General features: G+C 36.2%; 1 protein-coding gene across 4 annotated transcripts; it reads left to right on the top strand.

Annotated features, from left to right (window-relative positions):
* Window positions 1-3221: 3221 nt before the first annotated feature.
* LOC125846556 (inositol hexakisphosphate and diphosphoinositol-pentakisphosphate kinase VIP2-like) lies at window positions 3222-22169 on the top strand. 4 transcript variants are annotated; one of them, XM_049526072.1, is made up of 31 exons: window positions 3258-3357; window positions 3538-3715; window positions 3847-3906; window positions 3983-4029; window positions 4158-4241; window positions 5130-5193; window positions 6084-6237; window positions 6651-6721; window positions 8388-8492; window positions 8965-9057; window positions 9509-9583; window positions 10176-10261; window positions 10504-10710; window positions 10793-10892; window positions 10989-11059; window positions 14766-14847; window positions 15563-15721; window positions 15860-15902; window positions 16214-16296; window positions 16512-16574; window positions 16662-16736; window positions 17570-17695; window positions 17983-18224; window positions 18412-18456; window positions 18611-18677; window positions 19012-19083; window positions 19759-20009; window positions 20156-20213; window positions 20777-20944; window positions 21379-21453; window positions 21598-22169. In XM_049526072.1, the coding sequence occupies exons 2-31, from the start codon at window positions 3614-3616 to the stop codon at window positions 21859-21861; spliced, it is 3192 nt and encodes a 1063-aa protein (XP_049382029.1). In that variant the 5' UTR covers window positions 3258-3357; window positions 3538-3613; the 3' UTR covers window positions 21862-22169. The 4 variants fall into 4 exon arrangements, with proteins under 4 accessions (XP_049382028.1, XP_049382027.1, XP_049382029.1 ...); XM_049526071.1 differs by having other exon boundaries at window positions 3222-3697; XM_049526070.1 differs by having other exon boundaries at window positions 3222-3715.
* The last annotated feature ends 817 nt before the right edge of the window (window positions 22170-22986 follow it).

Below are 22986 nucleotides of genomic sequence, written 5' to 3'. Positions count from 1 at the left end.
TTTTTTGTGTGGGCAAGGAAATGATCGGCCCAGCCCACAAGTACATGGGCTACGGGCTTTGCTGGGTCAGCCCTCTTTTCTCAAAAGTATATTTTTTTAATTTTTTTAAATTAAATTATAATTTAAAAATATTATCATAAATATCGACAAGACAATATTACATGGTGTTAGAGTTACTACTTGTTAATCAAATACACAAATAAAATTATCTTTATAATATTTATTAAGTTTGATTTCAAGTAAAAGCATAAATAACTAATAGTAATATTAACGTAATTGTTTTCCAATGATCATAAAAAACACAAAAACTATGGCAATATTCCATAGGCTATAGTTAGGGGTGTTCAGGGTTTGGATAAAAACCGATCCAAATCGAAAAACCAAACCAAACCGATTAAATGAACTGATTTAATTTGGGTTTTGGTTTGGTTTGGTTTTAGATTATTAAGAACCAATAGTATTTGGTTTGGTTATGGTTTTGTTAGAAAAAAATCGAAGAAATAACCAAACCGAACCAACAAATTATATACATAAATTTTATTATTATACATACACAATATATTATATTCATAAACAATTTTAAATATTTTATATATGTTTCATCAAAATTTATTTATAATTTACTTATGAAAGAAAAAATGTCCAAGGTGAGAACATTTTTCTTATTGGTTTCATGTATATGAGTGTCTATGGAAATTCTTTGTGGGATTGAAAATGTCATTGGCTATTCCTTCAATGCCAAAATAATGAATTTTGAAGTTTTATTCAGTAAATTCAATAATCGAAAGTTCTATAATGCCAGTCATTCTAACTATTTTTTTGTTTGAATGGATTGTTGTCACTTTTTTCACGTTTTAAATGAATTGTTTCTTTTATTTTTATGTATGGTTAATAACTGAATAACCAAACCAAACAAAACCAAAACCGAAAACAACCAAACCGATAAATATATATTATATTTGGTTTGGTTTGGTTTTGATAATTTTAAAACCGATTAAGTTGGTTTGGTTTTGGTTTTGACCAATAACCGATCCAAACCAAACCGTGAACACCCCTAGCTATAGTCTATGTAGTGAATCCCTAGAGATTTTAGGGAATTTTTATTTTATGTATTTTATATTTTATAAACATAATTTGTATTTTAATTGTAATAGTTCAAACTTTAAATAGATTTTGAGTTTAGACTCATGTTATTTTTAATTCTCTATTTTTTTTTGTAATTAATTTTTATTTGGCCCACGGGCCGGCCCTATCCATATTTCTCAAGCCCCACAAATCGGTAGACTTATTCAGGCTAGGCTAAAAAATTATTTTCTTAAATGGGTTCCAAAAATTGTAGTCCAACACTATCAAATCACGAATAAGATCAGACGATCCAACGGGCCTAGCCCATATTGACGACTCTAATTTAAGGTATACTCAATACAAGTGTCAAATGTATCAAACACAAGAAAAGTTAAATAAAAAAATCACCAAAAATATATATTTTGTACCTACCTATTATGTTTTTCAATATTAGAATGCAAAATCTAAAATAGAACAAGATGGGAATGTTCTAGGGATATGATTAACCTTTGTGGTCCCAAATAATCTTATAAATGTACGTATTTTCCTTTGACCACTTGTCACTTATGATGACTTTGAAGTTTGAACCAACAAATAGAATAAACAAGTACTCCGTTATACTACTACTACTAATAATTATTAGTCCCTCCACTTATATTTTTTTTATATTTATTTATTTCGTGGAGTTTTAAACTTAAGACCTAAGGTTCTGAACCACTTGATTGATCATCACACTATATTCTTGGTGTTATGAATTTTAAAAAATAAAAGTAAAAACAAAAACAAATACATATTATGACATTCTTTAAATATGATATTTTGAAAAAGTATATTATAAAATAATTATAATTAAAAAATGTATAAATATCCATTTTAATAAAATAAATAAATAAAAAGTGAACAAAAAAAAAACTCAAATAAATACGTTCTGATGATACATTCTAAACGTAGGATAGTTATGAAAACTATTAATAACACTAATGTATCGAATACAAAAGGTATTAACGTAACTTGATAACCATCTATATTTAGAGAAAATAATTTTACAAAGATATTTATATGTTTTATTCAATGAATTTGATATGAAAAGAATCATCATATAACTAAAGGAACATATACATAAACAATGATATTAAAGGTGATGTCCTTTATATATATTTGGAGGACCCTATCAAAAAGTTTGTATCATTTTCAAAGAATACACCTGCAAAGTGCAAAGTTTATTACAGCATATATTACTAGTATATATAAGTATATACTTGTCTAAACTTTTGGCATGAGGGTGCTGTTTGTGGGTGGGTGCTGATGCCCCTTCATTGCCTTTATGAGTCGCTGTCTTACAGAAAAAATAATTTATGTGAATTGTATTCCGTGAAATTAGTTAAGAGTAGGATATACGCTAATTTTATTTGTATCTTTATAAGAATATGAAAATTATTTCTAATAGATCCTAAGTTCAAAAGAAAATATATTGATCACGCTTAAAAATTAGGTTAATTCTTCTCTAAAAACATATCACGCTTTGATCACGTGCCCAAAAATGCATACTAAACAAAATGACAAAATTATAAACCTCGAGTTGCGGACCTCATATATATTTTTTGTTATAAAAAAAATGGAACACGATGATAGACAAAAAGACAGTAGGATCTTTATAACAAACAATGACAGGGATAAAGCAGCACCAATCCTTAATATTACCATCTCCTAAATACCTTTCCACGTCCCCTTTCCAAGTTTCCTTTTGTCTTTCACTTTCTCTAATGTATATTCCAGAATCGAATTACGCAGATTAGTAATCAATAAAATAAATTGAGAATCATATAACAGAATTTTTCGAAAGTAGTCTTCCTATTTCTATGAGTAGTCATAAAATCTGCCTATATTATATTCTTTTCAGTTTTTACACTCACTTAGTGAGATTTCCCTGAGTTTATTGTTATTGTTATACTTTCTATTTGTTGTAATTTTGACAAATAAAGTTAGTAGATATCATTAAATTATTTTAAATGTGTATAAATTAGTCTAAACATTTATTGTTATAAAAGAATATGTATATTTCAGAATTCAAGATTATCCTACATTAGCGAGCTCCTCGTGGATTTGTTAATATTCAGAACGGTCCACAAGTATTATATATACCGTAGTAACCACTCCATTAGGTACCAATAATAGTAATTTCTTTTTCTTTCTTGGTGACGGTTCCCAGCAGCCTTTTCCCCTGTACTCGTGACTCCATGTGTTTGTAGCGTAAAGCCTTATCAAGATTCTCAAAGATTTAAGTATAATACGGTGGAGTTTTCGATCTTCCCTTATTAGTATATTGTATTATCTCCTATATTTTATCCGACGCAGGATTCTTGAATCTGTGGGTATCTTTTACTTCTTTCAGACTCTTTTTTTCCCCCGTAAAAGAAAAGGACCCTTTTTCCCATTTTCTTGAATTAGTGTTTGTTTGTTTAAAATGGTAAGTGGGGTTGAGAAAAGTGCAAATCTTGGAGCTTTTTGTCAGTCAGAGAAGAAGAAAGAGAAAGACAAGAAAAAGAAGATGAAGATGAAGATGAAGAAGGAGAAGGAGGAGGAAAGTGTCGGGAAGAAGATAACTATTGGTGTTTGTGTAATGGAAAAGAAGGTGAAATGCGGCTCCGAGGTTTTGTTCTATGTTTTGTGTTGCAATTGCAGAGCATGCACCATTACCAGTCTACTAGTTATTAGCTTTCCAGCAGGCAGATATTAGGGACCCCACACTGATTCTTTTTCCCTTTGTTTAATGAAATTTAGGTATTTTCAGCGCCAATGGAAAAGATTCTTGAAAGATTGCAGTGTTTTGGGGAATTTGAGGTATTCATCTTCTATACTGATTTTGCAATCTGTATTTTCTTATTTGTGATTAAGAGTATATTATCTTTACTTGTAGGTTGTGTACTTTGGGGACAAAGCTATTCTTGAGGATCCAATTGAGTGGTACACCCATTGCTACTTCGTATTTTATGATCTGTTATGCATCTTTTCCATGAAAAATCGTATGTCATAAGCTATACTATATACTATGTGTCATGTTAATTTATTAGTGTACTATGTCATGGTGGCAGTTGGCCGTTATGCGACTGCTTGATTGCTTTCTACTCCAGTGGATATCCTTTGAAGAAGGCAGAAGCATATGCTTCATTAAGAAAGTAAGTTTCATTCATTCTTTGCACCATGCTGTTTTAATGTCTAGGCATGCTCGCTTTCACTTTTGTGGCATTTTGTGTTCTCTGAATATCTATTTTGACAAAGCATAGATTTTCTATAGCATGCTTGCAATATAGGAGTTAGGGATTTTTATCTGATTATTAGAAGTCCAGCCTCTGTCTATAGCCATATAAAATCACAAGACTTGTCTGTCTGAACATGTATAAACAACAAGCTTAAGGTTTTGTCATAAATTGATTGTCAATCTCCTTTTCTTTTTAATCTATTGGGGTCTCAAATTTGATAGCACATATACTATGCTTCAGACTTCAGTGTAAAATCTGTTGTTTGTGATTGATTCTTCTGGCAATCTATAAATGATTGGCTGGCAGATCTGAAGCATTCATTAGGAGTTCCAAGGATAGCACATAATTCAGGACATACTTCATCAAAAAATTTAAAAAAATGAAAATAAAAAGAGCCTTTTCCCTTGTTGCTCTTTTTTGTTCCTCATTATGTCCGTCTTCCTTTCCCACTGAGATGATGCGCCAGTCTGTCCTCGGGTTTTTCGGGAATTATCGTTGATCTGTTTGGCTATCTTTCCTCTCAGGTAAAATTTTGGTATTTGTAATATTGAAAGAACTGTCTGGTCATATTTCTTTTGTCTAGACAAGGTCCCAAGACCAAGAAGATCTGATACTGTTAGAGTTGTGAAGCTCCAAGGATAAATATCTCTTGCAATGATGGAGTTTGGCATCTTAACTGAAACTTTTTTTTGGACAAAATTCTTTTGTTCTTCCCTGTAAATGTCATAAAGAAATATCTAACACAAATAAACCTTGCCATCACAATGCACAACTTATGATGCTATATTATCTCCTCTTTCTCAGGCCTTTCCTTGTGAATGAATTGGAACCACAATACCTTCTTCATGATCGGAGGAAAGTATACGAGGTATGTATCAGTTTTTGGTTATTTTTTCCATTCAGGTGAAGCCGAAAAACTTATGAGTTTGTTTATTTTTTTTATAAGGAATATTCTTGCAGCTCTTTAAAAAATCTCCTTTGGTTATTCAGCCTTTAGTCTGATTTATTTGTTTTAATTGTTGGGTTCTTTCAGTGGTATTTGTAATGGCTGAGGTCTGATGCCGTAGTTTCCATTTGCGGCAGTCGTTCTGTTTTCTTAATGCTGAGAGTTATACTTCCAACATAACAGAATATTTATTATTAGGTGGTAAGATCTTCCAATAATTAGAGTTGGAAGTGTTATAGACTTGAATGTGTAGGGGATTAGCCACAACGATTGTGTTTAGTTTGTTTCCAGTTTTATGCTTGGTCATCAAATGAAACTTCCTCATCTAGATATGTACAAATTACAAAGATTCTAAAGAAGTGCATTGTCTTCTATAAGAGTCAATGAGTATGTTGATTCTTTTTTAGAAAATGTTATACCATCATATCTGTCTGACTGTTTTGCAATAGTATTTATGTTCTCATTGAACTCTTGCAATATCACAATGATATAGGAATCTGACTAAATTGGACATATGTTCCCAACTATTGCCAGTCCAAGCTTTCTTGCTTCAAGTTGTTGATCTCCATCTTGGCCTACATGTGAAATGAAGAAGCTGCTTATAAATAGTCCATTGGGTCGGCAAGTCTACCCTGGTGGTGGTGGGGGGGGTGCATTTGTTTAAACTGACCTTCTGTAATAATAAAAAATAGTCCATTGGGTCGGAAACTCTACCCTGGTGGTGGGGGGGGGGGGGGGGTTGCATTTGTTTAAATTGACCTTCTATAAATTATGCTAATATTTTCCTTTCTGTTTTGATTGGGGAAATTTAGCGTCTTGAGATGTTTGGAATCCCTGTGCCAAGGTATGCTTGCGTTCACAGAGAAGTACCTGATCAACATTTGGATTATTTTGTTGAAGACGATGACTTTGTTGAAGTTCATGGGAATCGCTTTTGGAAACCTTTTGTGGAAAAGCCTGTCAATGGTCAGTCTCTCTTTTCCATGGATGATCAATTTTTCATATTGTTTTGCTCTAGGAGTAAATGTATGTGGTGTGGCAGGCTGCCAATTAGATGAGAAGATAGGACTTATATTCTCTTAGTTCCTTGATAACTAACCACTTTGGTGGTGTCATAAAAGTCAGAAAAAAAAGATGCCTCTTGGTTAAGATTTCATAGTTGTTAGGTTGTTGTTAACATGCTGTTTTCAAAGTTCAGGTTGGTTAATTTAAAGAATTTTTGTTCACCTTACATATGATGAGCGCTATTAGTACTGCGACCTTTTTGAACTATGGAATTGTTGTTGATGTTGCCTGCTTGTGAATATGCTGCACTTCTGATATTGTGAAAATACCACTCAGGATGGGAAAGATCAATCTCTTAATTTGCTTTTATGTAGCTGATGACCACAGAATAATGATTTACTATCCTAGTTCAGCTGGTGGGGGAATGAAGGAATTGTTCCGTAAGGTAACATATTATTTAAAAGAAAATTGGAATTGCTTTCTTTCCTTTGTGTATGATTTTTCAACTGCTTCTTGTAAAAGTTCTTTGTATTCAACCTGCCTAACTAAACATACCACTTTAAAGTGACATTAGTTTGCCAAATCATTTTTCACAGATACTTTAATATGTCAGTACTTCCTGAAATTCTTTGAGCTTGATTCCAATGTAAATATTACATTACTTAGGATCATCCAAATCAAAGATTCTGGAGGGTTAAAGGAGTGGCTGCACATCTTCTAGGTCCTTTAAAATGGTTGACATTCTTTTAATCGCCCAATCATAGCCTCGTTGGAACCGTACTTCCGGTCTGTTTTCTGCTATATGTTGGAGTAAACTGACGTCTGTATATCATTTTTCACAGCCACTTTGATATGTCAATACTTCCTGAAATTCTTTGAGCTTGATTCCAATGTAAATATTACATTACTTAGGATCATCCAAATCAAAGAATCAGGTGTTAGAGAGTGACTGCACATCTTATAGTTCCTTTAAAAATGGTTGACATTCTCTTAATCTCCCAATCATAACCTCGTTGGAACCCTACTTCCGGTCTATTTTCTGCTATATGTTGGTGTAAACTGACGTTTGTATGCGGTGAAGTAACTTCTCTTTAAGTGGAGGATGGCATAACTATGATCCTGCCAAAAAGTTATTCATCTGCCATCACAGACGTTGTTGACTTTTAATTTAGTGAAAAGTTGAGGCCAAAACATTCTGATATGCTCCCAAACGAATTAAGTCTTAGGCCTAACTCACACCCCAAAAGCTAGCTCAAAGGGAGGAGGATTGTCAAAGTCTTATAAGGAGTCCACTCATCTCATTAACCACCAATGTGGGACTTTTGTCATTTTTTAACACCCCATCTCACGCCTAGTGCTTAACATCTGGTGCGTGGACAATTTTTAATTTTTGGGGGCCCCAACATTGGATAAGATGGACCCTGCTCTGATACCATGTTAAATTAGGTCTTGACCTTAACTCATACCGCAGTTTTTGGGTATCAGAGCAGACAAAGATCCTGAGATCAAATCTCACCGCCACCAAATAAAAAAAAAAGAATTTCCACGTGCTTGGCCATGAAAAAGAATCATGCCCACACGTGAGGGGGCGTGCTGAGAAAATAATCAAATAATAAAAGTGTTTTCCCTCTAACAACTTAAGCTTTTAGATGAGATGGTCACACACACAATTAAAAGTGTCCTGGTGCACCATTTGCTCTATTTAACAACAATAGTTTGTTTCTCTTCCTCCTTTGCTTAAATTCATAATTCTCCTTAATGCAACCTTCCAATGCATTAACTACCTTGGAAGGTACAAGAAACAATGACATCATATAAGTTTGTACTAGTCCACCACACTGCTAATCAGAATCAATTTGCCTCCTAATGAGAGGTGTTGCCTACCCTACGAAGTGATTCTGCATCTTATTTAAATTAGCAGGTGTTAAATCATTGTAAAACATTGATTTTCAGCATTAAATGTTAGGTTTCTAAGTCCACACATATCATCTCTTATCTCAGTAATAGTTTATGTGTACTGTTGGATTCATATATGATGGCCATCAACACTGATGGTGTGTTTGAATATGCAATTACAATTGATGTATTTTCACTTGTTTCTTTTCCTTCAGGTTGGTAACCGCTCAAGCGAGTTCCATCCAGAGGTTAGAAGAGTAAGACGTGAAGGATCCTACATATATGAGGAATTCATGCCCACAGGAGGAACAGATGTTAAGGTTCCTAAGTTTATACTTCAGTATCCCTGAGTGAATAATTTCTCTTTAATTGGCAAGCAGATTAATTTGTTTCTGGTCTATCATGGAAGTATACTTGAACAATACCTATGCTGCTTGAGGTCGTCCTCATTTTCGGTTAAATTGGATCTACTGGTTGAGTTATCATTGTAATATAGTATGATAAATGACATTGTTGTAATATAGTATGCTAAAAGGCATGTACATGTGTGCCGTCCAGCCCTCATAGCCTAAAAAATAAAATAGAAGGGGAATGTTGCATACCTTAGATGTATCTCATATACTTATCCTAACAAGTAACCTGCATAACAGATCATAGCTTCCCAACTTGGTTTCATAAGTCTAAACATGTCAAGCATCTTGTAGATAGGAGTAACCATGCACATGCTTTTGCATTGCGTTAAAATTTTGTAGCCTATCTCATGATTTGAGCTTTCTTTTTGTATTTATGTAGGTGTATACAGTTGGTCCAGATTATGCACATGCAGAGGCAAGGAAATCTCCTGTTGTTGATGGTGTTGTTATGAGAAATCCTGATGGGAAAGAAGTAAGTTCTTTCTTCAACATAAGTCATCCTATTTGTTCCTATTCTATAATTTGGATGCTTGTTGCCACATAACAAAGAAAAGAACAGAAAAACAAAGTATCATCTTCTCTGCCCTTTAGATTTAATCTTTGTCTTGCACTGTGTCTGTGTGAGAGACACACTTATCAGATACAAGCAAACTCAAAAAGGAATACATCCAGCTATTAGGCTAGTGGTTTTAGTTAAAACCACTGTTTCCCTGGGGAGGGGATGAGTTTGGTTTGGGAATGGAAAGAAAACAAAAGAACTTATCAAAGTATTGAGCTTCTATTCCTCTAATTTGGAAATGTCTGAGTTCCAGCATTATCTTTTCAGTATTTAGATTAAAATATGTAAATTAGCCAGTTGCAATCACTTTAAGTTGCTAGAGAAATTTATTCAGCAATATATTGATAGTTGCTTCATTTTGCAGGTTCGGTATCCTGTTCTACTTACCCCTGCAGAGAAGCAAATGGCCAGAGAAGTTTGCATAGCCTTTAGGCAAGCAGTAAGTTACCTAAATTTACTAATTCATGTCAACATATATTGGTGTATGCTGTTGTTTTACCTTCAACAAGCATGGTGGAAACTGTTGCAGCTATTATAGGTAGTTCCATCCTCATCCTTGGTAACCCCTCCTGGTAGAGGTTAGGCAGCATCATTCTCTATGACATATCATGTCATTATCTGATTTGTCCTCATATTCTACTTCATTGCATGTTTTGAGTAGGTTGACTGTCCACTATCTCACAGTCAATTAAACATTTCCTTTCTTTGCCTCTAATCTCTTGTGGTCTGTGCATATAGTCCAACTGCAGAAGATATACGACACTGATGTCCTAGCAAACCACACTCACAAGATATTATACTGTAATCTATATACAACTGGATTTATGGATTTTCTCTTCCTTTCTCCGCCAAATAAACATGAGTATCTTTTGTATTGGGGTTTAGAGATACATGAAGATCTAAGGATCTGGAGCATATACGCAAGCTAATTTTCCCTTTTTTCTTTTCTTTGATAATGTCGACTAAGTTATCACTGTTTTATCTGTGTGCCCTAAGAAAATTAAGCAACGAAATTACCCTTCTCGTTTCAGGTTTGTGGCTTCGATCTATTGCGTAGTGAGGGGCGTTCATATGTTTGTGATGTAAATGGCTGGAGCTTTGTGAAGAACTCTTACAAGTAAATTTCTTCAGTTCCCTCAAATATCAATTAAATGAGACATATACTCCAATCTAATCTTTCCTACTTTTTTGGTGTTAGTGTTGTTGGTGTATCATCATATCATATCATTACTGATATCACTTAATCTCTATGGTTAGCATAATTACAACAGTACCTGCTATATGACTGGTACTATCTTCAGTTTGTGCATTATTTGATTTGTTCTAAAAGATTTTTATTGCAACGATGGCCAAATAAAGGTACTATGACGATGCTGCTTGTGTGTTGAGGAAGATGTTTCTAGATGCAAAAGCTCCACATCTTTCATCGACAATCCCACCAATTTTACCATGGAAAGTCAGTGAACCAGTTCAGCCTTCTGAGGGGTTAACACGTCAAGGAAGTGGGCTGATTGGCACGTTTGGACAAGCAGAGGAACTACGATGTGTTGTTACAATTGTTCGGCAGTAAGACATACTCCTTATGCCTCTTAGCCTTGCTGGTGAGATCCATTTGTCTCCTTTACTTAACCATTCTCAACTGTAACAGTGGTGATAGAACTCCAAAACAAAAAGTGAAGTTGAAGGTTACTGAGGAAAAGCTCTTAAATTTGATGTTAAAATACAATGGCGGTAAACCTAGATCAGAGGTGCTTCTTTGCTCTCATGGTACAACTGCTTTTCTTTATCTTTTTTCTGATGTCTTAGATGATTAATATTGCTCTTCTGCTTTCAAACTTGCACAGACAAAGCTCAAAACTGCTGTGCAATTGCAAGATCTTTTGGATGCCACCAGAGCCTTAGTGCCACGTTCTAGGTTAGTGAGACTCTGATTCTTAGAGAGCATACTTAATCACATTGACCTCTTCACCCCACCCCCCCCTCCCCCCCAAAAAAAAAAGAAAAGAAGAAGCAAAGATAGTGTTCTTTTTTATGCATGTCTTGTATTGTTTTATGTTTGAACTTGAGCCGAGGATCTATTGGAAATAACCTATCTACCTTCACAAGGTAGGGGTAAGGCTGCATACACACCACCCTCTCCAGACCCAACTTGTGGGATGTCATGACCCGATTTCTCGAGTCATGATGGCACCTACTATAACCCACCAGTAGGTAAACCAACCCGTAACCCCTAACAACAAGTAATGGGACTGAGGGCAGAAACTAAACAAGAGTAGGCAGAATTTAAGAAACAATATAAACAGGCGGAAGAAAACCAAAACATATATACAAATAAAGATCCCTCCCAGAACCTGGAAGTCACTAGTACAGAGCTACTAACAAAACGAGTACAAGTCCCAAAAATGGACCACAGAGACTGGACTGTTTCAAAAGGTAAAAGACAAGTCTATATATACAGATGGGGACTGAAATAGTACAAAACGCCGTGTGCTCACCCCCGTCTTCGGATCAGACTACTCCAAATTAGATCAATGCTTGCCACTGATGCTCGGACCTGCATCACGAAACAGATGTAGAGCGTAGCATGAGTACCAAAACAACAGGTACCCAGTAGGCATCATAGGCCGACTGAACTTGAAAAGTAAAGGCAATATGAAAATAAGGAATAACACAAACAGAGGTCAAGAACGGAAATCTAAGTAACAATGGAATGTATGCGAGTGTAGAAAGAACGAACTAAAGTAATTTATAAGCTAACTACACCTAACTGGACCCCCATAAGCCCAGAAGGTACACTCGTGCGCAAGTATAATTAAAACCCGAACGGACCCCCATAAGCCCGACGAGTACACATAATAACTATAACTAAAGAGAATTACATATGAGAACCCAAGAATGAAGAACATCGAACCAAAACCTGAACCCAAATTAGTAAAATCTGACAGTACGGAGGCCGGACCTCGAACCGGATGCTCACCATAAGTACCCTAGTAACCAATCACAAGTATCAAGTAACTGAGGCTGGACCTCTAATCGGATGCTCACCAGAAGTACCCAAGTAACCAATCACAAGTATCAAGTAACTGAGGCCAGACTTCTTTAACCGGATGCTCTATATAAGTATCTGGGCGATAGAGGCCGGACCTTAAACCGGATGCTCTATATAAGTACCTGGGCGATAGAGGTCGGACCTTAAATCGGATGCTCTGTATAAGAATCTGGGCGATAGAGGTCGGACCTTAAACGGGATGCTCTATATAGGTGCCAATGTAACTGCTGAAAGAGTCTCAATCGATCCATGCTCATAAATGTCCGTGGAACGCCGTCCACACTTAGCCAATCAATGTAAGTCCTTGGAACCAAATCGAAAATCAAATTCAAATCGCAAAGTAGAACTAGTGTCGTCGACGTAACTCGTGAAGTCGTAACATCGGGGAAATAAGGATAACTATCGTCGGAGCAAGCGTATCGCCTAGCTAAGGCCCAAACTATCAGACTCAAGTCTGCTACACCAGTCTACAGGGATCAAAGCCGGCCGAGCAACGTCGGGGCAAAAACTAAAGCCTATCGATTCCGAATCATGCATTTCTAAGGCAAGACCTAGTTAAACCTAAACTAAGGCTCAACATGCTTCAAATAAACAGTAATCAAGCATACAAGTACTCCACATAGCAAAGAGGGACAATTAATAACACAAAACATGCTCACAGTTACTCGATTATTCTCGAAATAGGCCGAACACATGATTTCTAAACACCTATGCATGATTCAATAATTACCAACCCAAATCCCAACTAATCAACATGCATTCACACTCTCGAGCTCAATCTAAGAGAAGGAAGCCGTAGCCTACCTGTAGGCCGATCACGCGCGCTCCAGAATCACTCCTCCGGAGCTCTTCCTTTCTGAACGACCTCGAAACGCTGCCACGCTATCAAAAATAGAGTCACAAAGTTATTACGGTCGTTTAGACACTAAAATCGCAAGAAACGGAGACGGATCAATTTCGGGGTCAAAACGGGGAAAGTGGGACCCGCGCTGAAAATTCCGAAATTAACCCTAAAAGTAAGTCCTAATCAGTTCCCTGAGCTCATGTCCCAAAATGGGACACAATTCGGGGCTTGGGAACAACACAATATCAACATGCAACCTAAACCCAAATTTTTTCTCAAGAACTAGAAATGGGACAGCAGCTGAATCAATAAATTTACCAGAAACGGGAGGTCTACAGTGAATTCCGACAACACCACGACGTTCTCCTCGAAAAACCACTCAAGATAGCCTCAAGAATCACTGAAATCGGACTTAAAATGACTAAGAAAACAAGTCTCAAAAATTCCAAAATCAAGCTCACAAAAAGGGGTCGTGGCAGAAGGTATTTTACGAAATTTACCTCAAACGGGGACCCCAAATCAGTTTCCGAGCTCACCAATGCGTTCCTTGAGAAAAACCCCACAAGATGAACCTTTGAATCACAAAATTTGGACTTGAAATGAGAGAGTTATGCCCTTTTAAAGTTTTAGAACAAGTGCTGAATTTTCTGCTCTAATGCACCAGATTTTCAGCATATTTTGGAAACTTAAAAACTCCGACGGAGGGCTCCGAACTCATTCAGAACCCCGTGCACGCAAACGAGATATGCAAACATACCAAAATTGATATTCCGGACTCAATGGCATAGTCAAAATCTCCATACGAGGTCATCTCGATAAAAAGTGGGTCCCACTCCCAAAGACCATTTTTAGCCAAAATCCACCGAGGGGCTTGGAATGAGTCCGGAGGCCTCGGGAGTCGAATGGAAGGACGTTCTAGAGCAAAATCGACATTCCGGGGCTAACCGCGCTGACGAAATTTTCATCCAAGCGCGTTTACCAAGAATGTTGACCAAAGTCAACCCTAGGCCAAATTTCAAAGGCTAAAACGCCTAATGGTCCAAACTCGCACTAAAGGCCTCGATACTCGTGTCAACCATGCTACTAGCCTAATTTGGCCATTCCAAAGCTGATGGGACCGTCAAAATTCCATTCTGAGGTCGTTTACGTGACGTTTTGACTAAAGTCAACTACTTAAGCTTCAAGGTCTCTATAACACGGAAAACTACACAAAATCCAAACGAATGACCAGGCGACTGAACAGTCAGTGCCAGCGTCATAAATGACTTGGGGTCGCTACAGGAACGTTCTAAACAACACACAGAAGGCAAGACACAGAAATGACCAAGAGGGTCATTACATGGGACTACACTGGGTATTGTTGTTGTCAATTATGCTCAAACTGTACCGTATAGTGATTGTTAGTGCGTCATAACTTTTTGAAGTCAATATTATGAAACTACGTCGGATATGTTTCTTTTTTGATGAATTAAGAAGTTATCATTGACAAAAGGCAACTGGATGGTGCATTATTACAAAAGCAAAAGCTTGAGAACTTATGTTATATATGTGGTGCATGATGCATACACAATAACAACTGATCCAATTTATTCAATTTTGTCCTGTTTCAGTTCTAGTTTTCTTTTGTCGTATGGTTAATGTTGTAATGTACTTGAGCTAAAAGAATGTCATTTGCGGATGGAATTTGTGTTCAAGCAAACATGGTTTTCTTGCTCATTCTTGTGGTAGGCCTGGTCGGGAAAGTGATAGCGAAGCTGAAGACATTGAGCATGCTGAGAAACTTCGTCAAGTAAAAGCTGTTCTTGAGGAGGTCAGTTGAACTATGCATTTGGCACTATGCAATAGTATAAGTTGGTAAACACGTAGGAGAACAACAACAACAACATACCCAGTGTAATTCCTCCAGTGGGGTCTGGATGTAGGAGAAATGTTATAAAAATATACATGTCTACAGTTGATTGTGCATCCATTTCTCATTAGAGTAATAATAGTCTTGGGATATATAAATTTACTCTGCGGGCTTGAACTTTTTTCATATCTTTTTTTTCCCTTTAATTTAGAAAAAATGGGGCCTTAGCAAACTGCATTACTCATATGTGATAGAACATAAAACGTGATCTTGCATATTATTCTCAATCTTTTAGGAGAAAAACATCATTGATCACACTGATGAATGATAGATAATCTAAAATCCCATGTTTTCTATTTCACCATCTAGGATATTTTTGAAAGGTTAGATTTTGCATTATAGGTATTTGAATTATTTTTCATTACTATAGTTCCTTTCCCTTGTCCTGTAATTCAGATTTGGGCCTATCTCAGGAGTTCTAGAATAGGAATTGGAACTGGAGAATATCTTTGTATACTGGGAAATAAGTGATCCCTCTTGCGCATATAACTGATATTAATTTCTGGTTGAAAGAAGAAACAATAAAAAATCCCAATACATTATGCATAAAAACGTTTATGCTTTCAATTTCCTCACTTCGTATTGATTGTTAAAAAAAGTAAAATATGGATGGCAGGGGGGACATTTTTCTGGAATTTATAGAAAAGTTCAGCTAAAGCCACTAAAGTGGGCTAAAGTTGCCAAGTCAAATGGTGAAGGTGAAGAAGAACGGCCTGTTGAAGCTCTTATGGTTCTGAAATATGGAGGTGTTCTCACTCACGCTGGCAGAAAGCAGGTTCTTTTATGCGTAAAACATTGATTTATATATTGTGAACTAGCTTGACCTGTTGAAGTGAATATTTTCCTTGTGATAGGAAGGTTTTTAAATATAGTCTTAACCTTCCTTTCTTGCTTTGATGAAATTGCTTTGCAGGCTGAAGAGCTTGGAAGATACTTCCGTAATAACATGTATCCAGGTTGGCTGGTGCCCTTTGCCATCTTTCATTTTACTTCCCAACGTTTTCTCCAAAATTACATCTTCCTTCTGCAAAATGTGGTTTAAGAAAGTTTCAGATAAACTACTTCCAGCTGAAGCACTTTTAATTTAACAGTACTGAAAAAGTTTATTTTGGATCATCTTTTAAATGGTGTATCAAAAATTTGCAGCTACACGACTTAATGCTTTGATGGATATCCCCTTTTTCCTATTTGATCAAACTGGGTGTTGGGGGGCTAGTGGTATGCTCAGTCAATCTGATGCTTAATTTCCATCTGCTTTGTAACACAGGTGAAGGTACAGGTCTCCTTCGCCTCCATAGTACATATCGCCATGACCTAAAAATATACAGCTCTGATGAGGGCCGTGTGCAGGTTAGTTCCATGCTTTTGCTCAAGAAATACTTAATAGTCTTAAGAATCAAGCTTTTATCTGTTTGTTTTCCAATTTTTTTCTCCTGGTTTATATTTCAAATTTTCTCATACAAGTACTCTAGTTTTGTTCAACGATCTTAAATTTTTACTCTTGTCCTTGGCCAATTGCATTGTCCTCTAATGTTGAGTTTGTATTATGCATCATATTTCGGCAGATGTCTGCAGCTGCATTTGCTAAAGGTCTACTTGACTTGGAAGGACAATTGACACCTATCCTGGTTTGTATGGTGTTATAGGGCATACTTCTATAGTTGGATTCTTACAGCGCAGATGATTGAACCATGTGCTTTCTTCTTTGTTTGAAGGTATCGCTGGTTAGCAAAGATTCTTCAATGCTTGATGGACTTGACAATGCCAGTATCGAAATGGAAGATGCTAAGGTTTTCTTTTCCTTACACTTAGTTCAAATTTACATGCTCATTGGAAAATCTCTAGCTAGTATTGATTCAACTTTGTGGTTGTTTCATCCATAGTGTTAGTTTGATTCTAAACAGTGATAAGTATCCATTTCAAATCTGATGCTATTGGTGCAAGTGTCAGTGATATGATCATTACCTTGGTAGAAGTTTGTTTCATTGGTTCCATGTTTTTCTGATTTAGCTTTGCCAAAGGTAAATTCTAAGGATTGAATCCAAACTTTTTCAGGAAACTTGAATTCATTTGCCTAAAGAATTTAATCATCTTTCAAGGAAGTCTCTTTTTCAGAAATCAAGGATTAAGTGGATGAAAGTTGCCAATTTAATCATCTTTCAAGACCTAATGTTTCATATTTACTGCCTGAGGCAGGATACAAGCAATTACAGCTCCCATCCGCTATATGAATCCTCTCTGACCTTGTTGCGTCTGGGGAAGGATATTTAGATAAAAATCATGTTGCAAATGCTGCTGTAATGACCATATGACCTAACAGTGTCTCCGATATTGTGGTACAAGGGGTAGTGCTTTGGTTTCCTCCCATTTGCCTTAGCCTTAGAGCCTTCGGGGTGAAAATAGTTTGAGCAGGGCAAGTTAGGCCTATTGGGTAGAACTTTTGTGAATATTCAATTCAACATATATTGTCTTATGTGTTTTAATATATTTTTAGACAGAAACAACTATACTGAAATTAGCATTGAACCAGAAGTATAATCTTGTTACAAATTCAGGATCTTTCTGTTTACGGAAATGCTTTTACTTTCTGCTGTTAAAATATCTGTCCCGTTGTTCTCTTTAGGCAAGGTTGAATGACATAATTACTTCTGGAACAAGGACACTTCATAACAATGGATCAGCAGAGAAACCTTGGATGGTTGATGGAGCAGGACTCCCGCCTAATGCATCTGAACTTCTGCCCAAATTGGTAAAGTCTTAATGTGTATCTCCCGTTTGATCAATCTTCCAGTCAAAATCAGTTTAAAATTCATGATTCATCTTGTAATTCCTTCTGATTCTCGTTGAATATTCATCTTTTACCCCCTTACTGTACTTTTTTTCCTTCTCAGTGGAATCCTTTGTTCTGAATCACTGATTTTAGTGGACTAATACTGCAAGCATTTGAATTTGGTTCTTTGGCACCATTTCCTTCTTTTATGTTGCTTTGTATCTTTCTATAGTTTCATTCTGTGTTAATCTGTCTCTTGCAATCAGGTGAAATTTACTAAGAAGGTGACAGAGCAAGTGAGGCTTCTTGCTAAGGATGAGGATGAAGAACTTGCAGAGGCAAGTCCATATGATGTAATTCCACCTTATGATCAGGCTAAAGCGCTTGGTAAAACAAATATTGATGTTGATCGTATTGCTGCGGGTTTACCTTGTGGTAGCGAGGGATTTCTACTCATGTATGCAAGATGGAGAAAACTAGAGAGGGATTTATATAACGAACGGAAAGAGTAAGATTTTGTTAACTTAACCTTACTTATTCTGAGCTTGAACATATGCTTGTTGCTTCTTGGACCTTTGCTTCCCAGATGCTAGTTTGTTGGGATTGTCCTCCTCCCGATCTTCACTGATCTGCTCTTTTTGGATTTAACTGGTTCCTTGTTGGTGTTTCCCCTAACACTCTATATTTAATTACAGCCGTTTTGATATCACGCAAATTCCAGATGTTTATGACTCGTGCAAGTAAGTGAACTCAATAACATTCATAGCATATTTGGTTAATGCAAAATACTTTTACCTTCTTCTATAGCAATATGGCAGTGAAAGAGCTTGTTCAAGCTTCTATTTTGTCTCTTGTGTCCTTGTCTTTATGTTCTTTTGATTATTTTTTTTACAGGTACGACCTCTTGCACAATTCACATCTGAATCTAGGGGGCTTGAATGAACTTTTTAAGGTTGCTCAGGTACAATGACGATCAACTACAAATGAGTAGTTTCTTATGAAAAAAGAACGGATTCCTCCACAACCCCCCACCCCACCCCTACGCACAAGAAAGAAAAAAAAAAAGAGAATCCAAAACAAGGTTTTAGTCTGGTATCATATTACCTTACCTTAATTTTCTCTGTAGCAACACTTCCATATGACATTGCTACTTTTCCAGCTCTGTAGGCTATGAGTTTCTTGTCTCCAGTAGTCCTGAAATTCTATTTTTTCAAATATATGAGGGTTTTGCAATGTTATCTATAGAGTTATTATGACAATTTCTAAAAGAAAGTGTGATTGTTTTTGAGTTTCAGCTACTTGCAGATGGTGTTATTCCAAATGAATATGGGATAAATCCAAAGCAGAAATTAAAGATTGGATCAAAGGTAAAACTTCTTACATTCAGATCCAGGTCCATTTCTCAGTGTTTTCCTTTTTCTGAAGTAGACCGATTTCTTGTGTTCTTTCTTGTCTACCTATTGTTGGATAGAGGGAAGTAACCTAATATCATTTTGTACCACCCTATTCACTATTGGCACCCTTATATTTCATATCTTAATCTGAATGAAGGAGTGTGTGGTTATTGAAGAAGTCTGGCTAAGTTGTGTTTTGCTTGAGAGTTCCTGGTAGATGTTATTAGGTATCTTTTAGTAGTTTGTCAGTTATCCCTCCACATCTCGTCAAATATTAATGTCCACAACTACTAAATCAACTGGTTCACCAGCTTTCAAAGTTTCTCGTCTCTTATCACTGGTCTGCAATAAGGATTTGAGACTACTAGTTATTGCCGCTTTACATGCTACTTTGGCTGTGCCTGCTGTCCACTCAGTTTCCTGAACTAAATTTTACTCTTTAAGCTTTTCAAAAATCTGGAAATAATTAACAATAATTCTCCTCCCCAGCTAACTTATCTTGGGTCCACCACTATTTTGTTACTCACTTTTCCTACGAGAATGTAATAAAACAAGGGTGGTGCAATTAGTTTGCATTTATTTGGCTTCTTGTATGGTGGTGAAGGCTCATATAGACATCAATGCATAATCTATGAGTTGTTCATTCAGGTTGCTCGCCGCTTGTTGGGTAAAATTATGATTGATCTAAGGAATACCCGTGAAGAAGCTCTAAGTGTGGCCGAATTGAAAGGTAGTCAAGACAATTTAGCAGTGAATAAGACAACAAAGGAAGATACAGAGTATCATACCAAGCCTCACACTCGTAATGAAGAGTCTCGAAGAACTAGCTTCAATAGTGAGAGATCCATGGATCAAGATGATGATGATGACAAAGAACCTAAGTACCGCTTAGATCCAAAGTATGTGGTCCCTTTTATTCACTTAATTAGATGTTCGGTGAACTTGTATTTCGTAGTGTTACTTTTGTGTTTATCTAGAAATGTGTCTGTAAATTAAGATAAGTGTGTGTATTGTATTTGATTATTTTGTGATTTACCTTTTTCAGGTATGCAAATGTCAGAACACCTGAAAGACATGTGCGAACACGCCTGTACTTCACATCAGTAAGTGGAAACTTGCAATTGAATTTTCTTGTTATTCTACTATATTTTCTAGCTGATGTACGAGTTTTAAGCCCAAGGCAACTTTTTGGCTCGCACAGAAGCAGCATCTTGAAGATCATAATAAATAAATAAATAAATAAAAATGTCCTATTTTAGCTTGACATTTTAGTTGAGTTGGTTCACATAATTATTGTAAAAACTAATTAACAAAGAGCCAAACTCTAAATCAACTTTTATAATATCAAATATGGATGGTTAATTCCGACTTTGGAGTTTATAAACAGTTGATGCGTGAAGGAGAATAATCCATCACCTAAAAATAATTCTCATTTTTCTTCAGCTGACTCAATTCTGTCATATGTAACAATATAATATGTATGCAATGTGGTATTTCTCTGTTTGAACATATATTAACCCTGCTTGTTTGATATGATTAGATTCTTGTTAAGACACTTTAGTGCTATTAACATTTTGCTTACTGTTACTTTCTCTATTTAGATTTTCCCCTAATCCCCTCCTATTCCTTTCTCCAATTTTAGTTTATTGATTGTTTGACTCGACAGGAGTCACATATCCATTCCTTGATGAATGTTCTTCGTTATTGCAACCTGGATGAGTCTCTTCAAGGAGAGGACAGCCTTGTGTGCGATAATGCTTTGGATCGCTTGTACAAAACCAAGGAGCTAGATTACATGAGTTATATTGTATTGAGGATGTTCGAGAACACAGAGGTTCGTACATCTTTTTTTCCTTCTGAAGAACAAAGAAAATGAGAAGGACGGGATAAGTAGTTTTGCTCATGTGAATAAGTATTTTGGTGTACCTTAATTATTATATGGAAGCTATTTGCTGCTTTTCTTGGGTGTCTCACTGCGGGTAACTCTGCATCTTTCTATTAAGGCTTTACAAGCAAAGAGGCTATCTTGAATGTCATAATGTTTTGAAGAACTGAAATTATATAGTGATCTCCTCATTTTTTCTTGGTAAGTAAAAAGAGATGTGTTATTTTCAAATATTTTAGCGCACTGCTAAACTTTGCCAAAGACTGTCTGGGATTTACCCTTGATTAGCATTGTAGCAACATGTGATGTAATAATGTTTTTGTCTGATGTGAAACTCCTGATAGATGTCTGTCGGATTCATATTATATTGAAATTTGATGCAGGTGGCTCTGGAAGACCCTAAAAGGTTCCGCATAGAGCTAACTTTTAGTCGTGGTGCCGATCTATCACCACTTGAGGTATTAGTCATGTCACCTCTTTTTTGTTATTGTCTATGCCAAGTTGTGTTTAGGAATGAGTAGTCCGTACAAGAATTGTTTTGAATTATGACATTGAAGATGAAAGAGACTACAGCTTATTTTCGTACCATGGTTAATTTGCAGGTAAATGATGAGATAGCTGCTTCATTGCATCAAGAGCACACACTGCCAATAATGGGTCCTGAAAGGCTTCAAGAAGTTGGGTCATATCTTACGTTGGCAAACATGGAAAAACTGGTGCGTCCATTTGCCATGCCGGCTGAAGATTTCCCACCACCGTCAACTCCTCAAGGGTTTTCTGGATATTTCTCGAAAAGTGCATCGGTTTTAGAGCGCCTGGCAAAGATTTGGCCCTTCCACAAGCATGTGAACAACAATGGGAAGTAGTACAATATTTTCCCCTGTTGGATGTTTCTGCTATCAAACTGAGTTGTGGAGATTGTTTCCTCTGGAGGTATTTTACATTCAAATCAAGAATCAGTAACAGTTGAAGAATTCTGGAAGAGGAGCTACACTGTCAATTACCGTCCATTTAGACATCCTTTTCTCTTCCATTATTCGTTCACATAGATAAAGGGAATTTTTTGCAGTAACCAGCCTGGGCTCACAAACCTACATATATAATAGAGTCGGCCTATAATGTAAATGAGCTCTACTTTGCTGTTTAATCTTTTAACTCTTTTGCATCTTGCTTATATATTGACTTGGTACTGCTATTCGTGAAATGTCTGATTAGAAGCAAGAAATTCCCAATGACGTGCTCCTATATTCCTAGAAATGTCATGGCATATTTCAAATCACAAGAGGCAGAGTGAAAAAGCTGAGAAAATAATTCGTACTTCTAATGACATTAGTAACGGTAAAAGTGGATAGGAAGCAGAAGTGTCATTATACTATATGTTAGAAGCATGTGAATAAGAGCTGAAGGGGAAAAAAAAACCAAGAAACCATTAATTTTCTCATTTTTTACTCAAAGTTCTAGCTGAGCTGTTTGGAACGTGCTTTCAAAGATATATTTGGTAGTATTAAATTTGATTGTTTTGAACATTTACGGAAATGTGACTCTAGCTGAAATCCAGAAAGTGACTACTAATTTCAAAATGTAGCATTATTCCACGTACTTGATCCTGGGGACTGTAATTTGAAAAGACCTTGTATACATGGGACTTGCAGAAGTAGCCTGTAAGGCATAGGGAAACCCCTACTGCACATCTGTGTGGATGTGTTTTTTTGAAAAGAAAAGGAAAGTTAGAAGATTCTCTTACTTCAAGACGGAAAGGAAAGTTATGTTTGGATTACAAAAGATAATCATGCAATCAAACTAAGGTATATCATCAGACTTAAACCATTTCTTTCTTTTATTCTTCCTTTTTGTGTGGGAAATATGCAATTTCCTCCTCCGTGCAGACTAGGATTGTGAAAGGCGTGTTCGAATCGATTCCTAAATTGAAGATTTTTGACATAGATACGGATGCAACACAGCTAGCATACATTTTCTGAGATTGATGGTTA

Source organism: Solanum stenotomum, chromosome 12 (genome assembly GCF_019186545.1).
Source record: "Solanum stenotomum isolate F172 chromosome 12, ASM1918654v1, whole genome shotgun sequence".
Classification (NCBI taxonomy): domain Eukaryota; kingdom Viridiplantae; phylum Streptophyta; class Magnoliopsida; order Solanales; family Solanaceae; genus Solanum; species Solanum stenotomum.
This window is presented reverse-complemented; position numbering and strand designations above follow the sequence as displayed.

Bases quoted from the DNA above. Each gene is read 5' to 3' on its own strand.
- LOC125846556 (XM_049526070.1), top strand. From the start codon at position 3,530: ATGGTAAGTGGGGTTGAGAAAAGTGCAAATCTTGGAGCTTTTTGTCAG. The intron at 8,493-8,964 runs GTTCCTAAGTTT...GTATTTATGTAG, and splicing joins CAGGAGGAACAGATGTTAAG to GTGTATACAGTTGGTCCAGA. The intron at 16,737-17,569 runs GTTTTCTTTTCC...TGTTCTCTTTAG, and splicing joins TCGAAATGGAAGATGCTAAG to GCAAGGTTGAATGACATAAT.